Here is a 21,951-nt window from a genome sequence, read left to right on the forward strand (position 1 = left end):
TCGCTTTAATGTTGGTACACTTGATTCTGTATTTCGTTGTGTGCGAGCGAATATTGTTTATTGTGGTTGGAAATTTATTAGAAATATCGAGGGAGTCAAAATGATGTCAAGATCTGTTAGAGCAGAAACTAGAAGTAGGGCCAAAGATGATGTCAAACGAGTTATGCAAGTTGTAGATAAAGTTCGCCATTGGTAAGAAATATACAAATAGTACATAACCTAAGTAGTATTCATGTAATGGAACTTCCATGTTCAACAGTGTTAATATTCTTACATTGAAACTGTTATGTATCATAATACTCGATTTAATATTTGAAAATTATACGTAATACTAACTCCCCTGAACACAGAATTCGTATCACATTGTAATAATTGTAATGTTATTGCGTCTTATAGGGAAAAGAAATGGGTGACTATTGGTGAAACTACAATGAAGATTTACAAATGGGTCCCAATTTCAAGCAGTGAACAGGTTAGTGATATGATTCGATGCTTTATGTTCTTACTTTAAGATTCGTTGTGTCACGTTAGAACGGATAATACGGCCTTTATTTCATGCAAAAAATTGAGTACTAGTTACCGGTACTAGGCCTAGTTCTGAGTTCATGAGTGACATGTACTTGAGAAGGATAATTTTGTCTTGTTGATCTCAAAGAACCATCACCATTTTGGTTCCTCATAGTTTAGGAGAAATGGATGCACACAGGCAGACAGTTTGATCAAAACCACTTTTACAGTAACAAGGATGACGAAAATTTCGTAATGATTTGTGGTTAATTCCAAAAAAGGTTCTCTACCATCTGTGCTGTACTCTTATTCATTTAGGTTCAGATTAGTTCAGGTTAGGTTTCATAAAGAAATTACATTTATCTGTTTATATTTAATAATATTTTACATTACTACTGATTTGCTGAATTTCCGACATTGCACTGTCTGTGTGATTAACAGTCAAAGTTGCTATATCAGTATTTAGTGTGCATGGCTAGAACCAATTGTCATTTTATTAATTATAGTTTATTATTTTCAGAAGAAAAAAGGTAAAGACCATTGCAACAAGGAGAACACATTGGCAAGAAAAGCAGCTGCGTTGGATTCATCTAATTCTAATTTTGGACTTGAAGATTCAAATACATGTGAGTTTATATTTATCACATTGTATTTTAAATGACGAGCTTTTTGTCTTATGTTAAATTATGTATGTTTTTAATCAAGTGTGTACGTTAGCATCTTGAGGAAAACATTAGCTGTAAGGTATTAAACAGAACTGTTTTTTTATAAAAGCAAAAATTCAGATCAGAATTCTTAAAGCCAATTTTGAGCAAAGTTGTGACTTCCAGTTTCATAGAATTGATTATTTGTTGTATGAGAAAAGTATACTCTATACAGCTCTTGTGTGCCGATTATTTTGTATTAAATTGATGTATTATGTGATCTGTAATTTCGTTGAAAGGGGATAGGCTATTGCACGGCCATAGAATACACCAATGTTGGCATATTTTATTTTATGTTACACTTTTATATAATAACTAAATTAATATCAAATTAGTGGTTCAAAAGATACTGCACATATATCGGTCAGTCTGCTTTAAAATTATTTTCAGATGTAAGTGATATAACTTTATAAGAGACGATAGGATGGGTCTAGAGAGTCATTATAAGATTAGAATTGTGGAGTTCCCAATACGTACATCATTATTGGGTTACCAAAGACTTAGTCGTTCTGCCTGGAGGTTAGGCAGAAGCAGTATCATGTGTGATCTACTTTCGTTTTGTTTCACTGAAATGCTGCCATTCAGAGACAAGGTGATCTACAATATAGAAAGAAATTTTTTTTTTAACACAGTGGCTGGTACTTGACTTCGCATCATGCACACAAGGATCCCCATCTGACATGCCGAAGCCATAGGCATTGCACTCTGTGTAGCATGGGAGATAAAGTACATATCACCACATGTTGATGATGATGATATTATTAATGAGGCAATGGTAGGAATGCCAGTAGGGGAAATGGGAGTGCCATGTGAAACCTACCACCAAGCACTGTCTTTGTCAAAAAATTCCAGTTCAACCCACTCGAATTCGAATCTGGGTTATTGGTGTGAAAAGCTGACACTAACTTAGTTGTTCGGCTACTAGTGTGCAACATTGAAGAACAACTTGAGGACTAAATGCTGTAGGTCAGGGGTCGTCAGCACAGAGCACGCTGGGGCTTGTCTCTCTTACCCGCGGAAAACGCAGTGCACTAGGGTGCACTCCGTAGCTGCTAGAGGGTATGCTCTCTATCTCTCCCTGTTGCACGACAGTGCACACGGGACAGCACCGCGTACCCTTTGCACATTTCAGCGAGTGCTGACGACCATTGCTGTAGGTGAAGTATTTTTAATTGTTCAATGTTCACGGTTAGACACTTTGAGTATAGCAATAAAGTCAGTGGTGCACACTTCGAATGTATTTTATTGTGAGAGAAAAGTACATTTCGAGTAAAAGCTGTATTTTGAACCCTGTTTTCTTCTTTTTTTTATGTAGACCGTGCAAAAGACTGCATGTCCTGCTGAGGACTTTAGTTTTGTATCTTTAAAATTATTGGTTCATGGAGTTGACAAGCTCCATGATGCCTAATTGATTGATTGATTTTATTTATTGTATTTTATTTTATTGGGTTATTTTACGACGCTGTATCAACATCTCAGGTTATTTAGCATCTGAATGAAATGAAGGTGATAATGCCAGTGAAATGAATCGGGGGTCCAGCACCGAAAGTTACCCAGCATTTGCTTGTATTGGGTTGAGGGAAAACCCCGGAAAAAACCTCAACCAGGTAACTTGCCCCGACCGGGATTCGAACCCGGGCCACCTGGTTTCGCGGCCAAACGCGCTGACCGTTACTCCACAGATGTGGACGATTGATTTTATCCCTTAGTCACACACCACAGTATCACCGGCTGCTTATTCTCCAGGCAAAGCAAGGATGTCTTTGGCATCACATAACGCCATAATGAGGTGTTGGGAACCCCATGTTCCTAAACTTAAAATGATTTCCTAGACACAGTCTGTCATTCCCACAAAATATGTACTTAAAGACACTTTGCGTGTATATAATATCGATGATGTTTAGGTAAAAGGGCTTAACCCTAATTTTTTTAATGTAACTTTTTTGCTGTAATTAGTTAAAATTTAATTACAAAACGTGAAGATTATGTTTTTTGACAATTATGTTTACATTCCTTCAAATAAAATAACTAATAATAATTGTTAAAATTTAATTATAGCTGTTTCTGAAATATTTTTCTTTTGTGGGATAAGCCCTTTTATCTGAACACCATCGATATGACAAAATTTTTCATAAAAACAAACTGCTCATTCTGAAATGTGGGAAAATATTCAATGATTATATTGAGTAACATGGAATCACCTGCTTTTGAATATTGATTATTAAAAGTAATTGTTACAAAACAACTTCAAATAGTAATGTAGTCCTTAATTTTATGACTTATATAAGAATTCATTTTCTAGGTTTCTCGATGGTGAGTGATTCACAAGGACCTACAGATTTCTCTGCGCAGCTGGGCTTTTCAGAGGATTCCAACTCTCAGAGCAGTGAACCAAGCAGCAAGAGATTAAAGACTGATTGACTCATTTTGAACTAATAATTTATCTTTTAAGGACTGTTTCAAAGAAACGTAAAATTTTATGTCTTTGTTATATCGTATATGCAGAGACCTTATTATTGTGAATAGATTTGTCATTGAACATCCATCATATCCAGATTGGTTTTTATATCTTCATTTTGGAGAATATAAAAACCTCCATTTCTCATTATTGTATATTTAAGGTACCTATATAGAAATTATATCAAATCAAATTGCTATGTGGATCTTAATTAATATAATAACTAGATATGTGTAATTCAAAGATACAGTAGAACCCCTTTTTAACGAATATCTGAGGGATTACTCTTTTTTTTTTCTCTCTCTCTCTCTCTCTAAAAAGGGGTTTTCCTTAAAAGAGGGTTTACATAAAATGGGAAGGAAAGGCTAAAATAATTAGTAATAACGCGTATTATATACTAAACATTACAATTATTTAATTAGGCCTACAATTATTATTTACAATACATTTCATTCTAATATTTTCAAACTCTTCAAGTGGTGAGACATGAATGTTTTTCTGTTCGGTTAAATTCGAACCACACTAAAACTCAGCACTGAAAATTTCTTCTTTCTTCATTATTCCTCATACTAAAGTAGTTGACAAACCAAGTTTTTTTTTACCATATGCAATAGTTTTATTTGAGGATTAACCTCGACATCCCGTATTATTTTCACTTTCTGCCTGATAGTTAATTTCTTGCATTTGGTCACTATATACATATATATAAAGAACTTGGAAACAGGATCCACACAACTCGCGAGAACAAAGCAAGCAAAGCAACCACTCTGTGGAAGCAACTCAAAGCAAGACCATAAAGAACAATAAAGAATAATGCTGCCACATAGCGCCGAATTACTATCAATTGAGATGCACTATCGAATATGTTGCTACTATTGATTATTGAAAGTCAATTCAGTATTTCGGGCTCCATTATCACAAAATCCACTTGAAAAGTTTTTCTTAAAAGCAGGAATTAATTACATTATTCTTATGGTAATTTGGCTGTGACTTAACAGATTTTTCCTTAAAAACAGAAACATTAAAATGGGGTTTTACCGTAGTATAATTGTATTCTGTGTGAATAGTCATCTGTGTTAGGTAGTCACTGGGTATGAATGCTAATGTTACATGATTTGATTGTTTCAGCATCATTAATTATAAAATTGTAGCAGATGTTTTTGTGTTGTAAGTGTAACGTTTTTATCGTCACATTTTCATGGATACAATTCATCCTAATGCCTAAAATTTTAATTCTGTAGTTTTTTTGAACCTGATCAACTTCGACAATGGTTGAATTTAACGGAATCTATTTGATGTAGGATAGAAATACAGTTCAGTATCATGAAGATTTAGAAATCATGTATTCTTTTTTTTTTTTATTAATGCAAAGTAATTAACACTTACTGGCATAGAACTTTGTGAGTACTCTAGGATACAGTAGTATTGTATATAAAGATACGCATGTGATACTTTTGCAATAATCCTCTTTATTTAAAATCATTTACAGAAATCTAAAAATATGTTTGAAGAATAGGTTAAGTATCCATTTCTTCAGATTAAAATATTTCAGAAGTGTTCTTTATTTTTAAACTTATATTTTAACCCTCATGCATGAGTTAACATGACATATAAAGATAAAAAAAATAAACTGTCAGTACTGCGTCATAATATTAATATTGAATCAATATTAATAAATTAATAATTGGAACAATCTTATATATTATATTTACTAAACCATTTCTATTTTAATGCATTCTTCAGAATTAATCTACTTTTAATATCGTTCCCGATATTGAAGGCATTTCTTAGATGTAATTTAGGCTATATGAGTAATAGAATCTATGAAGCGATTATCCAGCCTGTAATGACTTAACATCTTGGAAAGAAGAGCAGAAACAAGCACAAGAGATTGCTGGAAACAACTGAAATGAAGTATTAAGGAAAACAGCTGGAAAGACATTGAATGATAGTCAGAAATGAAGATATAAGAGAAATATGTAAGATCCAGCCTGTGACAGATTGAATAGAAAGAAGAAAGAATGAATGGAATGACAATGTATCAAGGATATCTGCTGAAAGAATTGTACTCAAAGCAAGGGACAATATCCCAAGAGGGAAAGGAAGCCCAGGTCGGCCTAAAAGAAGATGGAAAAATTCAATTGGAGATTAGTGAAGTCTTGATTCACCTGTAAACAGATGGCTACACCTATATGGAAAGAGAAAAAGAAGATGGGTAATAGTACATTCATTAATTTATATATATGTACAACCAACATATGAATTTATGGGAGATGTGATCTGATAAAAAAATATCCTGCACCTATATTTAGAACTATATTGTATCACAGAATTATTTATACCATAAACAGTTTGTCCTTTTAATGTTTGAATGTTATTATGAAGGATTGTAAGTACTTAAAAATATAGCATTTTTCTTCAACTCTTGATGTAACTGTTCAGAGAAACTTGATGTCAAGGTTACAGCTTCATCCCAGCGATTTCTTTCTACATTTGTGTATGTAGTCAAATTCTGTACATATTGCAATACTTGTTTCAAGAACCTGAAAAAAATTAAATTATGATTTTGAGAATATAAAATGTTGAATTATTTTTACACTTCTCTAACAGCCTGTAATCTCCTACAAACATATTATGTATCCAATGCCTACCCACTTCACTTTACGTGATTTGGGTTCTGCATATTTTGGATAGATAGCAGGACTGTGACTCATTTTCTAGTTACACACCACTTTGACAGGCCACACTATACATGATGTGTATCTGTGGAGAGTTATGTCATGTACTAGGATGAGTGTATGTGTAAATGTTCGTGTAAGTGTAGTGTATGGAATGAGTGATGATGAGGAAGGGAGAAGGAGAAACCTGGTTCTGGTATGTAGCCTACTCCTGTTGAGTAGCCAAGAGGGCCGCCAGGCTTAATGTCCCCGTTTGATGGACAAATTACTATCAACAGTGACATATGCACTGCGAAGAGATTTTCGATTTAACCCAGGCATATTATATTATTTGTAGTACAAATTATTAGATTTATAGAAATTCTTAAGAATTTAATTTTGGACACTTCCTTAATTTCCGAAAAGTATGTATACTTGATTCTCAATCATTGACCACAATGTTCCCTTCTATTCTAGGAGTGTAATTCCTATATCACTTGGTCAGTTTTCACTGTTGCCTATGGGAGGTGGATTTACATTATTATTGTTATTATTATGTAAACCACAGTAATGTGGAAAATGCGTGCCACAAAAATGATCATCATCATTATTATTATTATTATTATTATGCTGGCAAGGAAACAAGAATATTTCACGAAAATCTGACAAACACCATCTTTGTCAATGAATTTCAGTTATACTTGTCAGGATTTGAACCCATGTTTCTAGCTATTCAACTAACAGTGAATTGATGTCGTAAATTTTCTCAGACTTCATTTTTACCCCTATTCAAGATTTAAAATGTTAACAACTGAGGACTGAATATACATATTTAGTATACAGTTCTTTGTAACCAAAAATGCAGTTGTTGCTTACTCCATTTAAGGAATTTATTCTCTTCATCTCACTAGCTTTAGCAATGGAAGTGTTTGTATATTAATGTGCAGCTATGTTTATTTTTGCTTTTATGGTTGCTTTACAAATATGAAATACTGAGATTTAATATAATTCATTTGTAGAACCATAAAGATCACTTTTAATGTGTCTAAATAATTTCATTATGTGTAGAACAGTATTTTCAATCGAATTCTTTTTACATTGTATGTATTCTACACTCTTTAAGACATAGCTTACACACTACTCAGTTTTTATCTTTGGTTATTCTTACCAATTACAATAATATGACTTTCAATGATAATGATGATGATGATAATAATAATAATAATAATAATAATAATAATAATAATAATAATAGCCGGATCACAAGATAATCTTCATATTATCAGAAATGTTTTACTTGTGTCATATTGTGAATTCAGAAAACTCCCCTTAACATAAAGAAATATGACTGTATAATTTCATACCTGAGAATAAGACTGGTTTCTTTGCTTGATGCAGTGCACACATTGTTAACTTGAAATAAATAGATGATCAATATAAGTACCACATTTTGAACTGCTATATGTATGTATGGAACAGAATTCAGCATTCTACTGTATGTGTCCCTCTGTCTGGATCTTAACTTATGAGAGGAAAGAAGTCTGTATTTCTCTGTTAAACCTTCTTCCACATGACTGCATATTAACTGTGTATTATCAGAGATTTGTTTTAATATGTTCAATATATCTGTCTCAATTTTGGATCTGTATAGAGTTAGCACTTTATATTCCATTAGAAAATCAGTTATAGCACTCAAATTCTGTGTATCACTATTATCATTTTCTATTAGAGTTCTTGGCAATGAATTCCACAAGTTCTGTTTCACATGCAACACTTGCACTGAATCTTCTTCTACAACTTCTTGCCACGTTTTACACGTTAATTCCCCCACACCCTTCGGTCGTGGGTATGTTTCCCATTCCATTAATTTTTCAATAACTTCAACAATACTGGTTTTGAGTAAAGAGCTATGATGAAATTTAGAACAGTATTTTTTACTTGAGTACTTTATCACATTTTCGATTTGAACAACTTTTTCATTGCAACAACTATACTGCATACTGTTTCTTATTTCTGCATCATTTGTTGAAATACTAGTATCACTGACATTTGAAATGGTCTCCACATTCTTTTTCGCTTCCTTTACTTTAAGAACAATACCCAGTGCTGCACATATAATATGGTTTGTAATAATCTTTGGTATGTCATACAAATCACATTCACCATGACTAACTTTATCCCTAATGCGAGGTCCTTTTGGATGAACAAATATATCTTGTAATATTTCCATTATGCTGTCACCTAAAGCTATTCGCAATTTATTAATCTCTCCATCATCTAGCTTCTCTGCCAGTATTTCGTCAAGTGTTGTGTAAAATGAAGTCGATTCAGCTGTAAGAACTCTGTGAGGACAGCCATTGATCCAACAAAACACACTCCGAAGCATCTGTTCCATTTGTGGTAAAAGTAACAGGAGACATTGTCCATATCTAGAGAAAGAAAAAAAAAACGGATTATGGTTAATATTGCAAACATCAGCCAGTCTTAAAAAATGGATTCTTTATAACTGTAATGACAAATTTATATACTGTACTATCAAGGAACTGGGTTCATACAATTTTAACATTTACAGAACTACTATTTTACATCATAAAACAAGAAAGGGAACGCAATTGATGGTTATGTCTGTTTTATTTTATGGTAATGAAATGTAGGACTCCTGAGAAAGAATGTAATTTTATACTTAATATCAGAAAATTATATACTTAATATTAGTAAAAGGACTCACTAAGGTCTGTTGATACTGCATTGAAAGTATAAGAACAAATATTACTCCCATAACTGACATTGTACCTCTGACTGATATACTATAGACATCTATTATCAAGCAGTACATCTCATTTGATGATATATGCCAGAGGAAGAACATTGTTTGTATGCATCTGAAATTTGATTGGTGTAATACAGTATGTTACTAATTAGCAATGTATATGATGGAGGGGAAAGGAATTGGCCACTCTACCCCATTATCTCCTGACTCGGTTGTCTCATAAGTGATGCCTTATTAATGTCACTTATGAAGTTCAAACCTGCCTTCGGACAGTTGACTAAACAACAAGTGACATTGTAGACAGTTACAGAAAAAGATGGGAATATATTTCAAGAATGGATGGTCTAAGATTTCCAGAAGGTGAAAGGTACATAATACAGTACATCCAAGAAAGAGGTGGGTGGTGTGATGCTTAATCCTTAATAGTATGTATCTATTATTATTATTATTATTATTATTATTATTATTATTATTGTGCAATGGCAGGGCCCCTAACTTGCCGTCATTTGCCTAGACTCTATAAGCATGACTCACAGATGTTGCTAGTGCTGATACACAGAACACTTAGTTCGACAGAGATTACTCAAAGTGCACCACAGGTAGTCAGTGGGTCGAATGATTGGATGATGATGATGATGATGATGGAGAATTTTTGGGATGTTACAGGGGAGCCAGAGTACTTGGAGAAAACCCACTGCTGCCTGGACCATGGGCTTGCCGAACACAAGTTATAAATGCAAATCTAGTCTTTCAGGTAAGGCTCCCTGTAAAGCAGATTTGAATAATTTCAAGGGAAAAATTGTTCCGGGGCCGGGTATCGATCCCAGGACCTCTGGTTGAACGTACCAGCACTCTGGGATCGATACCTGGCCCGGAACAATTTTTCCCTTGAAATTATTCAAATCTGCTTTACAGGGAGCCTTACCTGAAAGACTAGATTTGCATAATATATACGTCACTGTGTACGTTAACAGGAAACCACAATTCCAAGTCACACAGAGATTGTGTGCACTCGATGTGGGTCTCTGGCATTTCGTCAGCCCACGCGAGTTGTGTGGATATAAAGGGAAAAGTTGAGACGGTGTTGGGTGGAGTTCCCGGGTAGCTCAGTTGGCAGAGCGCTGGTACGTTCAACCAGAGGTCCCGGGGTCGATACCCGGCCCCGGAACAATTTTTCCCTTGAAATTATACAAGTTATAAATTCAGGGTGGATCAACCGAGATTTGAACCTGGGCCCCTAACTTATAATTTCAGCGCACTAGCACTGAGCAACTGTGGCAGTTTTGTTATTGCTTTATCATTCTCACTATTTATCTGTGGGTTGGTTTAGTCAATTTAGGATGAACAAAGTTCTGTTTTACAGTCATGCAGATGATGTCAGCTCTCACTCTGCTGGCAAACTAAGTAAGACAGATGTTACAGTGAAGGCAGTGATAGTTGTATGTGAGTAGTAAATAGAAAGCATGTGCGTTGATGTTACAATATCTTCAAGTGTAATATTACCCAAATTAGGTGTTCTATTACACAGGTATTGTGTGTATGTGTGCTTCATGTACACTGTATTATATTAACAGGCTTGATGTGTACAGTTCAAAGATGATTTCAGAAAAGATTCCCAGAATCCAGGACCTGGTAAATAAATTCTCAGAAACAAGAGTATTATAAAGATTAGTGCAAAAAATAGCATGGGATTCCCATTAAGGAATTTAAATTAAACTGTGTATTACTTGCAAAATACTCTCCAAAAATTGCTTCAGAGTTTGTTCTTTATGAAATACCGTCGCGAGTGGTGACTTTGTGCCATTTGCGAAAAACATATGGAAGTATTCTTTAAGACCGTGACAAGATTTTAAAGTCTACTTCCTTACGTTTTTTTATGAAATGCGCGAATGGCACAAAGTCGCTCGACGGTACTACAAAATTTTTGGAGTTATAAGCGACATAAAATTACCGTGATGGAAATTATTATGTAAACTTTATAAATGGGTTTGAAACAAACTGCATGCTGGAAAAATTAACCGAATCTGGTTCTGTTATACAAGGTTTGGTTTCGTTTCTGTGGGCATGTAAATTTCGGAATATAGTCCATAATAGATGTAACCCCTGTAATAATAGTAACAAAATATAATTTCAGTTGCGAAATATTCTTTATTACCTTGATTCGAAATAATGTTCCAGTAAGACTTCCCAGTACATGAGATGGGAATGAGAAATGTGCGGTGAATCAAGCAACATTACAATTGCTTCTTTGTCATAATCCATCATATCTGGGAAACATCCCTCTAACATCTTTGAATGATAAAAAAGAGTGGATACTTGAGCTCGATATGGCAACGAATCTAAAGTGAAGAGCTTTATTTCCAGTATTTCACCAATGGAGGCAATGACAAAGAAGAACACAGCACCAAATTCATCCTTAACCTCATCAGGACAGGGAAATCCATGCCATGTTACGTTACGAAGGTTCAGTGCTTTTGGTGTCCCCACTAATACTTGCAGAAATACAGTCTGGGAAAAAAATAAAATCATATATCATATCTCTAACATGTAGGACATTTTATCACACCGTGCAATATAAAGTGTCTGGGCAATGGAAGTTCTTTTATTCAACATTTATCACAAAATCTGAAGAGAAATTATATCCATTTTCTTTTGCTTTCTCATTTCATTAAGGTCCAGTTGTACGAACACGGAATAAAGTCCTGTTAAAATTAATTCCACGGTTATGCGAGAAATGTGATGTACAAACTTGGAATAGTGCATTATTCGGAAGATAACTTCCGAATAAGCTATTCCATGCTTTCAGTAGTTGTTAAATTTCTATCTAGAGAATAAAATATAAAACGGCAGCAGCATTAGACATGAATCTCTGATACATATAATGTATTTTTGAGAGTGCGGAAACAAAGAAAATAAGGCACAGACTTTATCTATTAGACGAGTATAACAATGAAGAATTTCTGGCAAGATTCAGTCTAAAAATGGACACTGCTTAAAGCGTGCTAGGATTGATTAATGATTATTGGAACATATTACACACAGGTAAAAATAGTTCACAATTTCGTCATTATAAAGAAATTGTAATTTTTTAAATAATGAAAATTAAATTTAAGCAAATTCATAGCATAATATTATATCAGTATTACGTTTTGCATTATTATAACCTAGCTATAGACTCCCATGCTCTTGTCTTTTGTTTAAAAGTTATGACATCAGTTTTTGCTTTCTAGCATGTTCTTATAGTCATTCACTATCACAACTAGCTTAAGTGTATCTTCTATCTAATAATTTTGACTTCTAATTTAGTTTGATTTACTCATTTCTTTATAATAAAATCTGTACACAAAATAATGATATGTTCAGAAAATAAACTTCAACAATTACTGGTATTCTGAATGTACTTTATAAACAAAACACCATCTAAAATATTGCCAACCTCTGTTCCAGTTCGGCTAAACTATGGAATAGAAAACCTTGGAATAAACGAACGTCATACAACATGATACTCCATTTATTCTATAGTTGGGCTATTCCATGAATAGCTATTCCAAGATTTATTCTGCGATCATATAACTGGGCCTAAATAAATTAATAATAGAATAATGGAATGCAGTAGAATATAACTTACAGGAACAAGCCCCAAGATCAAACCCAATTCCTCAGTTGAAAGAAGATCTCGTAAGAGAAATGGAACGTTCTGACCTTTCAAAAGGAAGACCTGGAAGAAACAAAGATAAAAAAATTGTTCATCTAATAAAAATTTTCCTTCTTAAAGTCAAAATAATCAGGATCAACACTGAACATATATTGAAATTAAGACAAAATATAGATTTTTCGTTCAAGTCAAGAAATAAAAGGAGAGAGAGAAAGTATTTCAAAGTCTCAGGAAGCAAACATTCTATGGTTGCTCTAGTTTGCAACTCAATAGCATTAATTCCACAATACTACAGATTGTAACTAGTACCATTATATTCATATATTTCTAATCTGTGTTCTTACTGTCACATATGAAGCATCTACTACAGATCAGATAAGCATAGATTAGATATTAAATCAAGTCTAGGAACGTATTTTCTTTGTATGGAAGAGGGGTCCCAAAGGTTAACACTACAGTCTCAAATGGCCTTATTGTGCCTTCTACTCCTTTTACAGTAAACTCCCTTGTATCTGGCACCCAAATAACTGGCACTACCAGAACAATGGCACTTTTGGCTAGGCCAAAAAAAAAAAAATTGTCATTCATGCGAAAGGGAAGAGTCGGGCGAAGAAGATGTTAGTGGTTTTCGTGGATAGCACATGCTGCATATTGTGTTTACTCTTTACATTGTTCACGCATAAAAACATAGACAGAAAACCTCGTGATGTCCCTGGAATAGATCGGGTAGCAATGGTAAGCTGTCACTTAGGCCTTGCAAACACTGTGCAGAGATGATATCTTTAAATTTACCACTTGAACTCGCCCGTTTCGAAGGGGTGTTGGATGAGTCTAAATAGGAAAGTGTGGAAGTCTTTGTTATGCTGTAGCGTGGAAAAGTTTCATTCGAGTAATAGATAGTATATATTATAAACAAACAGACATTAAAATTATGTTAAAGAGGTTCAAAACATCGAGCGCTACATCATTGTCTTCATAGTTGCGACGTTGGCTATACACTGCTTTTTCACGTCACATGGCTGCCATTTAAAATTGTCATAAGGTTACGAAAACTGAGTATTTTTACGCTATTATGTGTTACTGTAATTTATGAACTGATGAATGTACATTACCGTATTCAGTACTAAAAATAAACATTGTACATATTTCAAAACTTCATTTTTAAATATCTATTGGAAAATTACTAAATTTCAATATGGAAAAAAATGTTTGTGCAGTACAGTATGTCTTTACATAACCTATAAACGTATTTTCCAATTATCCGGTACTGGCTTTGTCCCACAGTTGCCAGATACGAGGAATTCTACTGTATTTAAAATGTCTGTTGAAGTCCGAAATGGCCACTTTATTTATAGATATCGTGACTCAGCTGTATAGTGCCATCTGTCAATTCAGTCACGTAACCTTAAGGTTCTGGTTTCACCTTCTCCTCCTCCCTGGAACTGTACTATGCTGCCTCAGACTGACCCATTTGTATGCCAGTCACAATACTATAACACCGATATAGTTTTAGTTAATGCTATTATCATGATGATAATGAATACAGAAGTGAAGAGTGAGGTAGAATGATGGAGGGAAACAGGAGAACGCAGAGAAAAACCTTCAGGAACCTTAGCTTTGTCCACCATTACCGGAATTCGAACCCAGGTCTGTAGTCATTGTAAGCCAGTGCTCTGCTAAATGATGAGCTATCAAGACAACTAGAAACATATTACATTATCAATTCACTAGTTTTTGAAGTTCAACATTTAAATAATTTGTGCTTCAGTTATAAGGTAAACTGATCCATACCAAGAATAAGAAACTTTGACTTTTATTAATTAGAATAATCGTAACTTCGTATGTTCTACAAATAAAATATTTTAACTTAAGAATATTTGTGATTAATTTATATGGAAGCTATTAAAATATCTTATTAATCAAACGAAGAACTATGTAACTAACTCATTTAAATTAGTTCACATCACTTCGAATAACAACACCCCAATTGTATAACAAATGATCAAACAGAATTTTGCTTTTCGTATATATAACCTAGTGTGACGTTTTTATAAAACAGATTTGGTTAGTGAAATTATAAAGTCCATGCTTTTTAATTTTCATTGTTATGGATAAGGGTTTTCCACCAAATTTGATAATTTCTTCTAAATAAATTTATTTTATTTATGAACATTATTTTCCATATAAACTGCTGACAAAATCAGTTCATGCTTACAGAAACAAATAATTAAGGGAAATTTCATAAATACTGAAATATGTATACTTATAGTCGAAGATTCAATCTCACATCTAGGATATATTCAAAAGATAGAAATATGAAATAAAAATACCAATTGCACCTCCATCATGTTATCATAATAGATAAGTTTCAAATACTTGAATCTTATGTGAAAAATGACATCTATATACTTACATTTCCTAAAGAACGTTCAAGAACAGAATTAAGAAATAAAATAACTTCTACAGTTCTAGTTTGAGAGGAGTTAATGAACTTCTCATAGTACTGCTGGATTTCATTTTCTTTTCTGGTCCATTTCGATAAGTCCCACATCTGTGCCATTTGATTAAAGTCAGAATTTCTGATGTGCCTGTTAGCTTCAGCAAATACTGGCCATAGGTTGTGTATTACTTCACTAAACCATTTCGTTGGCTGATTATGGATATTAAAAGAATCTGAAAAACAAAAACTCTTCACTTTAATTATATTAATCAAAAGTTATATATATAAGAAATTGTATTATCTCTACAGAGACATAGTGATTGAAGAACAGAATGAATTCCAATAAGGGTAATTTTGTGCAATTAATTACCTCACAATCCAATTTACTTGCAGAAGGTAGGGGGGGAAGAACAGAAAATTTAACACAGAGACAAATTAATAAAGCAAACAAAACTTTAGGAAATAATAATGCATATCAACAGAAATATTCAACATACATGAAGAAAATTATATTATATTAAGAACTTGAGCGACAGTCATTCTTATTGGAAGTTAATTAATTAAGAAGTGCAATTGAAATATCATTCCCCTTGTAGTTCAAAATTTACATAACTGCCCTAATAAAGGAAAGGAAACATTTACATGAGAGAAATCTCAAACTGAATATAGGCCTAATGTTATTTGTGGACAATAAAACACTTAATATAATTATATTTGGACGACATTGTGTTTACTATAGTCCCGACGCTGTTATTTCCGGCGTGACTCCGCCTCTTTGCTTACGTCTTAGAAAGTGAAGGCTCTATAAAGTCTAGATAGGTAGTATCGTTCGCCATTTTTGTTCTTACGTTGCCGAGCTACCATACGAGGAATCTATTTGCCACACCGTTAAACATTATCATGTCGTAGCTCCTATGATAATAAATCAAACGCAATGTAATTCAGCAAATAACTGAGCAGCAAATAACGTCTTCGTGTGCTTTCTGCGAACGCCAACGAAAGAGCTAAAATGGCGGGCGATTATATTAAGTATTTATCGAGCCTTAAGAAATGAATCAGCGAATCACAAGACGCACACGTTTAAATGTAGCCGACCTGCAACGCGATTGGCAGCCGGAAATTAGAGCAACGGGACTATAGCTCAATTTCTAACTGAGAGATGTTCATATTATGTAATATGAAAATTTCAACATCATCAAAATCTAAAGTCGTGACATTTAAGAAAAGAAACACATTCAAACAACTGTGTATAAAACCACTTAACAAGTACCTATATTTAAATATTCAGACTATTAGATTGGTTGCCCCACACCACAATATTGTGACGTAAGACATCATGCTTGGACTCGCATTGAGAAATGAGCACTGTTTCAAGTCCTCATAGAGAAGGAATTTTTTCTCATGAAATTTCAGCCTGTGTATGGAATTGGTCTCCACCCAGCATCATGATGAATTTGGAATGCTACAGTAGGTAATGAAATCTGGTTTCGAAAACCAGCTATAATGCCTGGGTGAGGATCATCATGTTACTTCTGTAATCGATGTAAACTTCTGCTGAGGCATGTGGGGATGAGGCCAGCAGTCGGCCTTGGCCACAGATTATATTGCATAACAGAGTAAGAGTAGGTGACTCTTCAGATCGTACTAATTTGCCCTGAAGATGGAACCTGTATAGTTCCAAAACGTTGGAGATATTAAATTCCAGTATATGTCAGAATACCCAAAAGCCTGTTTCTGAACTTGCTATACTTTCTGACTGTGCAATGCTTAGAGAAAGGATAGGATACTGCAAAAAATCCTATTTCAGTATTTCCATGGAAACAGTAGTTTTAGCATACTTCATTCTGGAAAATAATTTCTGGTTTGCGTTCCACTTGTGTGTGTAGGCCTACAACATCTCTTCCAGAACTATTAGATTTTGTTTGTATCCAATACCTACGAGTCAATTTATCTGAGAATAATTATACACATGAAAAGTCAGAATTGTTATTTGAAAAACAGCAGTAGCTTATTTGAAGCTATTTTATACAAATATAGGCCTATAATGCAGCAATTTGTAACAATTTTATTGCATTCTTAAATTTTTTAATAAAGAGAACTGTCAGTGAGCTTATATTGAAACATGCCTGAAATTTCAAGGTACATCTTGTAAGAATGCCACACACCAAAAATCAGCTTTGCAGCAGCAATTGGGCACCCCTCATCAGCAGTAGTGGGGAGAGGTAAGGTGTGCCGCAATACTGCCGAGCAGCCATTACAGGGGTGCACAATCCTAGTGTTAATCTCCATGCTTTTCCGCAGCATCTTAATAGGGATTGCTATCTCTATATTGGGAACTTTCAATTTGAACTCTCAGCTAATTTTTGGTGTATGGACTTTCTATAAGGTGTAGATCCTGTCTGTGAAATTTCAAGGTAGGTTTCGATATGAGCTCACTGGCAGTTTCCTTACAAGATGAAAACAGTTTGAAATAAGAACTATTACTACTTGAGAAAATCATACTTATTTCTACAATTTAGTCTGCAGATTCACAGGGCCCACATGACACATAAAGAGAAAAGAGTGTTCAATTAATAAAAAAGCCCTACATTGACTTCTTTGATATTCAAGTTATTTAGTGACAGTATAATGAAGAAATTCTTGTGAATTTGCAAACAAAAAGAATCTAGAAGAAGATAGTTCAAGTAATTCATTTGACAACTTTGCCTAAAATAACAGTTTCAATAGTGCGAAATGCCTAAAAAGTTATTTATATGTCACCAATTGTTTTCATCAGGTCAATATCATCACCACAATAGCATAATGTACAAAACATAAAAAGTAACATCATACATTACACTTACCTGGAATGTTTCCAAGCAAATTCTTTATTTCTTTCCAATTCAATGTATTGTTTGAAGTGATGTATATATTTTGTGTATTAGTTTCTAAATTATTCTTAGTCCCAATTTCGACTAATAAATGTCTTACATAAGACGACAAGAAAGTATGACAGTCTGATGCTCCTTTGTGTTCAGCCATTATTTCTATGTAATTTTCACTGAAATCAATTACCAGTATGTAAATATACACAAAAACGTATAACCTTCATTTAACAATAACTTGATGTAGAATTAATTCAAATTGTAAAAATACTGGTACTCTTTTTTCTGCATTAGGTTAATAATAATATTATACAGTGTGTGAATACAAGCAAAATATGAAAATTATTAAGAAAACCTTATGAAACGGCTTAAAGTTAATGTACTGTGAATTCCTTATTAATCCTATCGATATTTTAGTATTAGTATCTGTTCACACATTCCTAAATAGGAATGTAATAATATCATTACAATCGATTCCCGATAATTCGCGGTAATTAATGCACGAACTTCTGCGAAGTATCGAAAATCGTGAATTATTCGCAAAAATTTTTATTATTATATATTTAAAGTCCAATAAAAGTTACTCTAACAGGTTTAATTACTAAAATACACTTCAAAATCAAGTGAAAAATGTGAAACAGAGCAAAACATTTTGAAACAATGAAAAGATTTCCCACTTTGCAGGATCCAGTGCAGCAGTCATCAGCATAGTGCATCCTTGGGTTAGCGTCTCTTACCCGCAGATAAGAAATTGCACTATCATGCATCCATGGCTGCTGGTGGGTATGCTTTCTCTCTCTCCCTTCTGTATGATGGTGCATATTCCGAGACACTCCTTACCCATTTCAGCGCATGCTGACAACCACTGTTCTAGTGCATTGAATATTCTACAATTATGCTATATTTTAGCATTATACTATGGAAGCTACTCTACATGCTACGAGACGTGAATTTTGCTATGAGTAGCATAATTATGCTACAGTTGGCAACACAGGTCGAAAGATGTTGGAGTAGGGAGAGAGAGGAGAGACGTTTGAGAGGAGGGAGAGTAAATCGAGTAAAAATGTAAATGATAACATTGCTTTGCCCCATCCCTTGAATTACCCGCAAAGCAAATTAATCGCACACGAATTATTGGGAATTGACTGTACATACTTTTAAACACTTATTGATTTACAGTTTGTTCTCAAGGATTTATAAATTTGTTTTTCTTCTCACCTACGGTACCTCAATTACCAAGGCAACTCCTTTCCATCATATTGAATAAATGTTCCAGTGTGTTTTTCATTTAGACTTGCAACTGTCTTCATAATGCTACTAACACTTTCTTCCACATTCATTGGCGCATTTGATCCACCCATATCTGTTTTTACCCAACCTGGATGAATGCTAACCACTAAAATACCATCAGATTTAAGGTCGACACTCATGGAACGTGTGATAGCATTAAGAGCCGCCTAAAACAAAAATTGAGCATTTATTTATTAATTCATTTATTATTCATTTGTACTTCAGTTCCACAATATTATAGCATAGAAAGGGGTCAGACAGATTATCACTTGTACAGAGATAAATGCAAAGAAGACGAAGACCATGGTCATAGCAAGAAAAGTAAAGAAGGTAAACTTGCGAATTCTAAATGAGGCAGTAGAGCAACTGGACAGCTTCATATACTTGGGATGTACTATAAGCAGTAACATGAGCTACTGCCAGGAAGTAAAAAGGAGGATAGCAATGGCAAAGGAAGCTTTTAATATGTTGTTTTCTAATGCCAGGCGTTTGACAATAAATTCATTTGACCTCTTGCACTCCAATATTTTTCAAAGATACTGTCAAGCTTTTAATATAAAAAGAAGCATCTCTTCTGTGGACCTCTGGAAAAAGAACTAAGGAAGAGACTAGTGAAGTGCTTTGTGTGGAGTGTAGCACTGTATGGAGCAGAAACATGGACTTTACGACGAAGTGAAAAGAAGTGAATAGAGGCATTTGAACTTTGGATATGGAGAAGAATGGAACGTGTGAAGTGGACAGACAGAATAAGAAATGAAGCTGCGTTGGAAAGAGTGGGTTAAGAAAGAATTATGCTGAAACTGATCAGGAAGAGGAAAAGGAATTGGTTGGAACACTGTCTGAGGAGAAACTGCCTACTGAAGGTTGCACTGGAAGGAATGGTGAACGGGAGAAGAGTTCGGGGAAGAAGAAGATATCAGATGATAAACAACATTAAGATATATAGATCATATGTGAAGATAAAGAGGAAGGCAGAAAATAGGAATGACTGGAGAATGCTGGCTTTGAAATGAAAGACCTGCCCTCGGGCAGAACACTATGAATGAATGAATTCTGATACTTCTGAGTTATGTAACTCTTTCTTCTATTGGGGATTCTGAAATATTCGTATTTCGAAAGATAAAATAGCTCGCTATAATTTCTATTAAACATGTATTTAAAAACTGAAAGAATTATATATTCACAAAATATTTTACCAGGTATAGCTGCTTCGTAAAAAAATTCCTAAATTTATGTTTAACATACTGTAGAAAAAAGTCATCTACCTATTAAATATAACAATGCTTTTTTACTTTGAAGTTGAAGTCACATAATTGTGTAAAATTGCAGTAACTGTCATCATACCTTACTAGCCCGGTATGGATAGAAACCTCCTTGTGAATTTTCTGCTATTGATCCTAAAACAGAACTGAAATTTACCACAGCTGCTCGTGAAGCACCAAATGGGTTGGATGAATTATTTTGTGCAGCCTTCTTCAGTAGAGGAAGGAAAGCCTAAAATTAATATTAGAACATTGTTAGAGCTAAATAAAATGTATAAACTGCATAGAACGCTTTTTATTCAAATGTTTAAATTTACACAACAAAAGATTATCGTGCAGTATTTTATAATATATGTCATGAATTTTGACTTTTCACTATTGTAAAACCTGTCTCCATGATGTTTGTAATTGTCTCATTATTCATAAAACCATAAAACACTCGTATTTAATTAAATTATTGAACTTTTTTAAAAACAGAAGATAGAATAATACTACCATCTTCTTGAAATTCTTGGAAGAACTTGAGAAACTCGCTAGCAAGAATTAAACTATATACGATATATTTTTTATTACAAACTTTCATCATTAGAGGATTACCACGAGGACAAAGTATACTCTAACAGTTTGTGTGATTGCATAAAAGAAAATTAATATTACACATATAAGCCTTACCGAAAACTAATAAGAGTGTGACAAAGAATTATACAAATATAGAAATTTACAACTGTAAAGTATAACAACGATTTCTTAGAAGAGTTGTGGATCCTTTAAGCGTTAACAATACAAGAAATTTTAATTTGTGGATTTCTAGATTATGTCTTTGTCAAAATAATGTTACAAATTGAGAAATAGTTCCTTTGGCTCCTATCATAGGGTCTATTACTTTAATTTCTCTAAGTTTGTTTTTTTCTAAATAACAGGGAATGGTGGGCTAGTAAATACTTCTCTTTTCTTTGTCAAAATCATCAGGTTGACTGCTGTAACTTTCACTAAACCAGTACTGTACCTTTGTTAGCATTAATGGAGCAGTAGCATTTGTCAAAAAACCACCAGTCATCTGTTCAACTTTTACCAAGTTGATTCTGGTGAATTTGGAAGAAATACCAGCATTGTTCATGAGCAAATTTAGTCCTTCCTCTTGCGCCACTGATTCCACGTATTTAACTGCTTCATCGTATCTTTCAAAATCAGTGACATCTAGAAATAAATGCAATAATGGAAATGATTGAGAATTATTTTCCGTAACAAAAATATCAACACAACAGCTTCATTCAGTACGAAACTAAAAACATAGTGCAGAAAGTTGCAAATAGATACAAAAAGTCAGTGTTATAACTAAAGGAA

General features: G+C 33.8%; 2 protein-coding genes across 7 annotated transcripts in view; one reads left to right on the forward strand and one right to left on the reverse strand.

Annotated features, from left to right (window-relative positions):
* On the forward strand, positions 1–3,976 carry BCL7-like (chromatin remodeling complex subunit BCL7B-like protein). Its single transcript, XM_069817338.1, has 4 exons — positions 1–192; positions 397–472; positions 1,028–1,133; positions 3,514–3,976. The coding sequence occupies exons 1-4, from the start codon at positions 101–103 to the stop codon at positions 3,630–3,632; spliced, it is 393 nt and encodes a 130-aa protein (XP_069673439.1). The 5' UTR covers positions 1–100; the 3' UTR covers positions 3,633–3,976.
* Positions 3,974–21,951, reverse strand: part of sni (SDR family oxidoreductase sniffer) — a 24,240-nt gene continuing 6,262 nt past the window's right edge. The window contains exons 1-7 of one of the 6 annotated variants that reach the window (XM_069817328.1): positions 19,274–19,413; positions 18,035–18,231; positions 15,165–15,424; positions 12,725–12,814; positions 11,252–11,604; positions 7,691–8,755; positions 3,974–6,212 (exon numbers count right to left, since the gene is read on the reverse strand). In XM_069817328.1, coding sequence (XP_069673429.1) covers positions 6,047–6,212; positions 7,691–8,755; positions 11,252–11,604; positions 12,725–12,814; positions 15,165–15,424; positions 18,035–18,212 — 2,112 coding nt within the window. In that variant the 5' untranslated portion in view covers positions 18,213–18,231; positions 19,274–19,413 and the 3' untranslated portion in view covers positions 3,974–6,046. Of the gene's footprint in view, positions 6,213–7,690; positions 8,756–11,251; positions 11,605–12,724; positions 12,815–15,164; positions 15,425–18,034; positions 18,232–19,273; positions 19,513–20,689; positions 20,840–21,613; positions 21,805–21,951 lie in introns of those variants that run through there. The other 5 variants (XM_069817333.1, XM_069817334.1, XM_069817331.1 and 2 more) reach the window with 5 other exon arrangements.

The sequence above is a fragment of the Periplaneta americana genome, chromosome 17 (genome assembly GCF_040183065.1).
Source record: "Periplaneta americana isolate PAMFEO1 chromosome 17, P.americana_PAMFEO1_priV1, whole genome shotgun sequence".
NCBI lineage: Eukaryota > Metazoa > Arthropoda > Insecta > Blattodea > Blattidae > Periplaneta > Periplaneta americana.

Excerpts from the sequence above, each read along its gene's own strand:
- BCL7-like (XM_069817338.1), top strand. The coding sequence starts at position 101 with ATGATGTCAAGATCTGTTAGAGCAGAAACTAGAAGTAGGGCCAAAGAT. Across the intron at positions 193-396 it reads GTAGATAAAGTTCGCCATTG|GGAAAAGAAATGGGTGACTA; the intron begins GTAAGAAATATA and ends TGCGTCTTATAG. Across the intron at positions 1,134-3,513 it reads ACTTGAAGATTCAAATACAT|GTTTCTCGATGGTGAGTGAT; the intron begins GTGAGTTTATAT and ends TTCATTTTCTAG.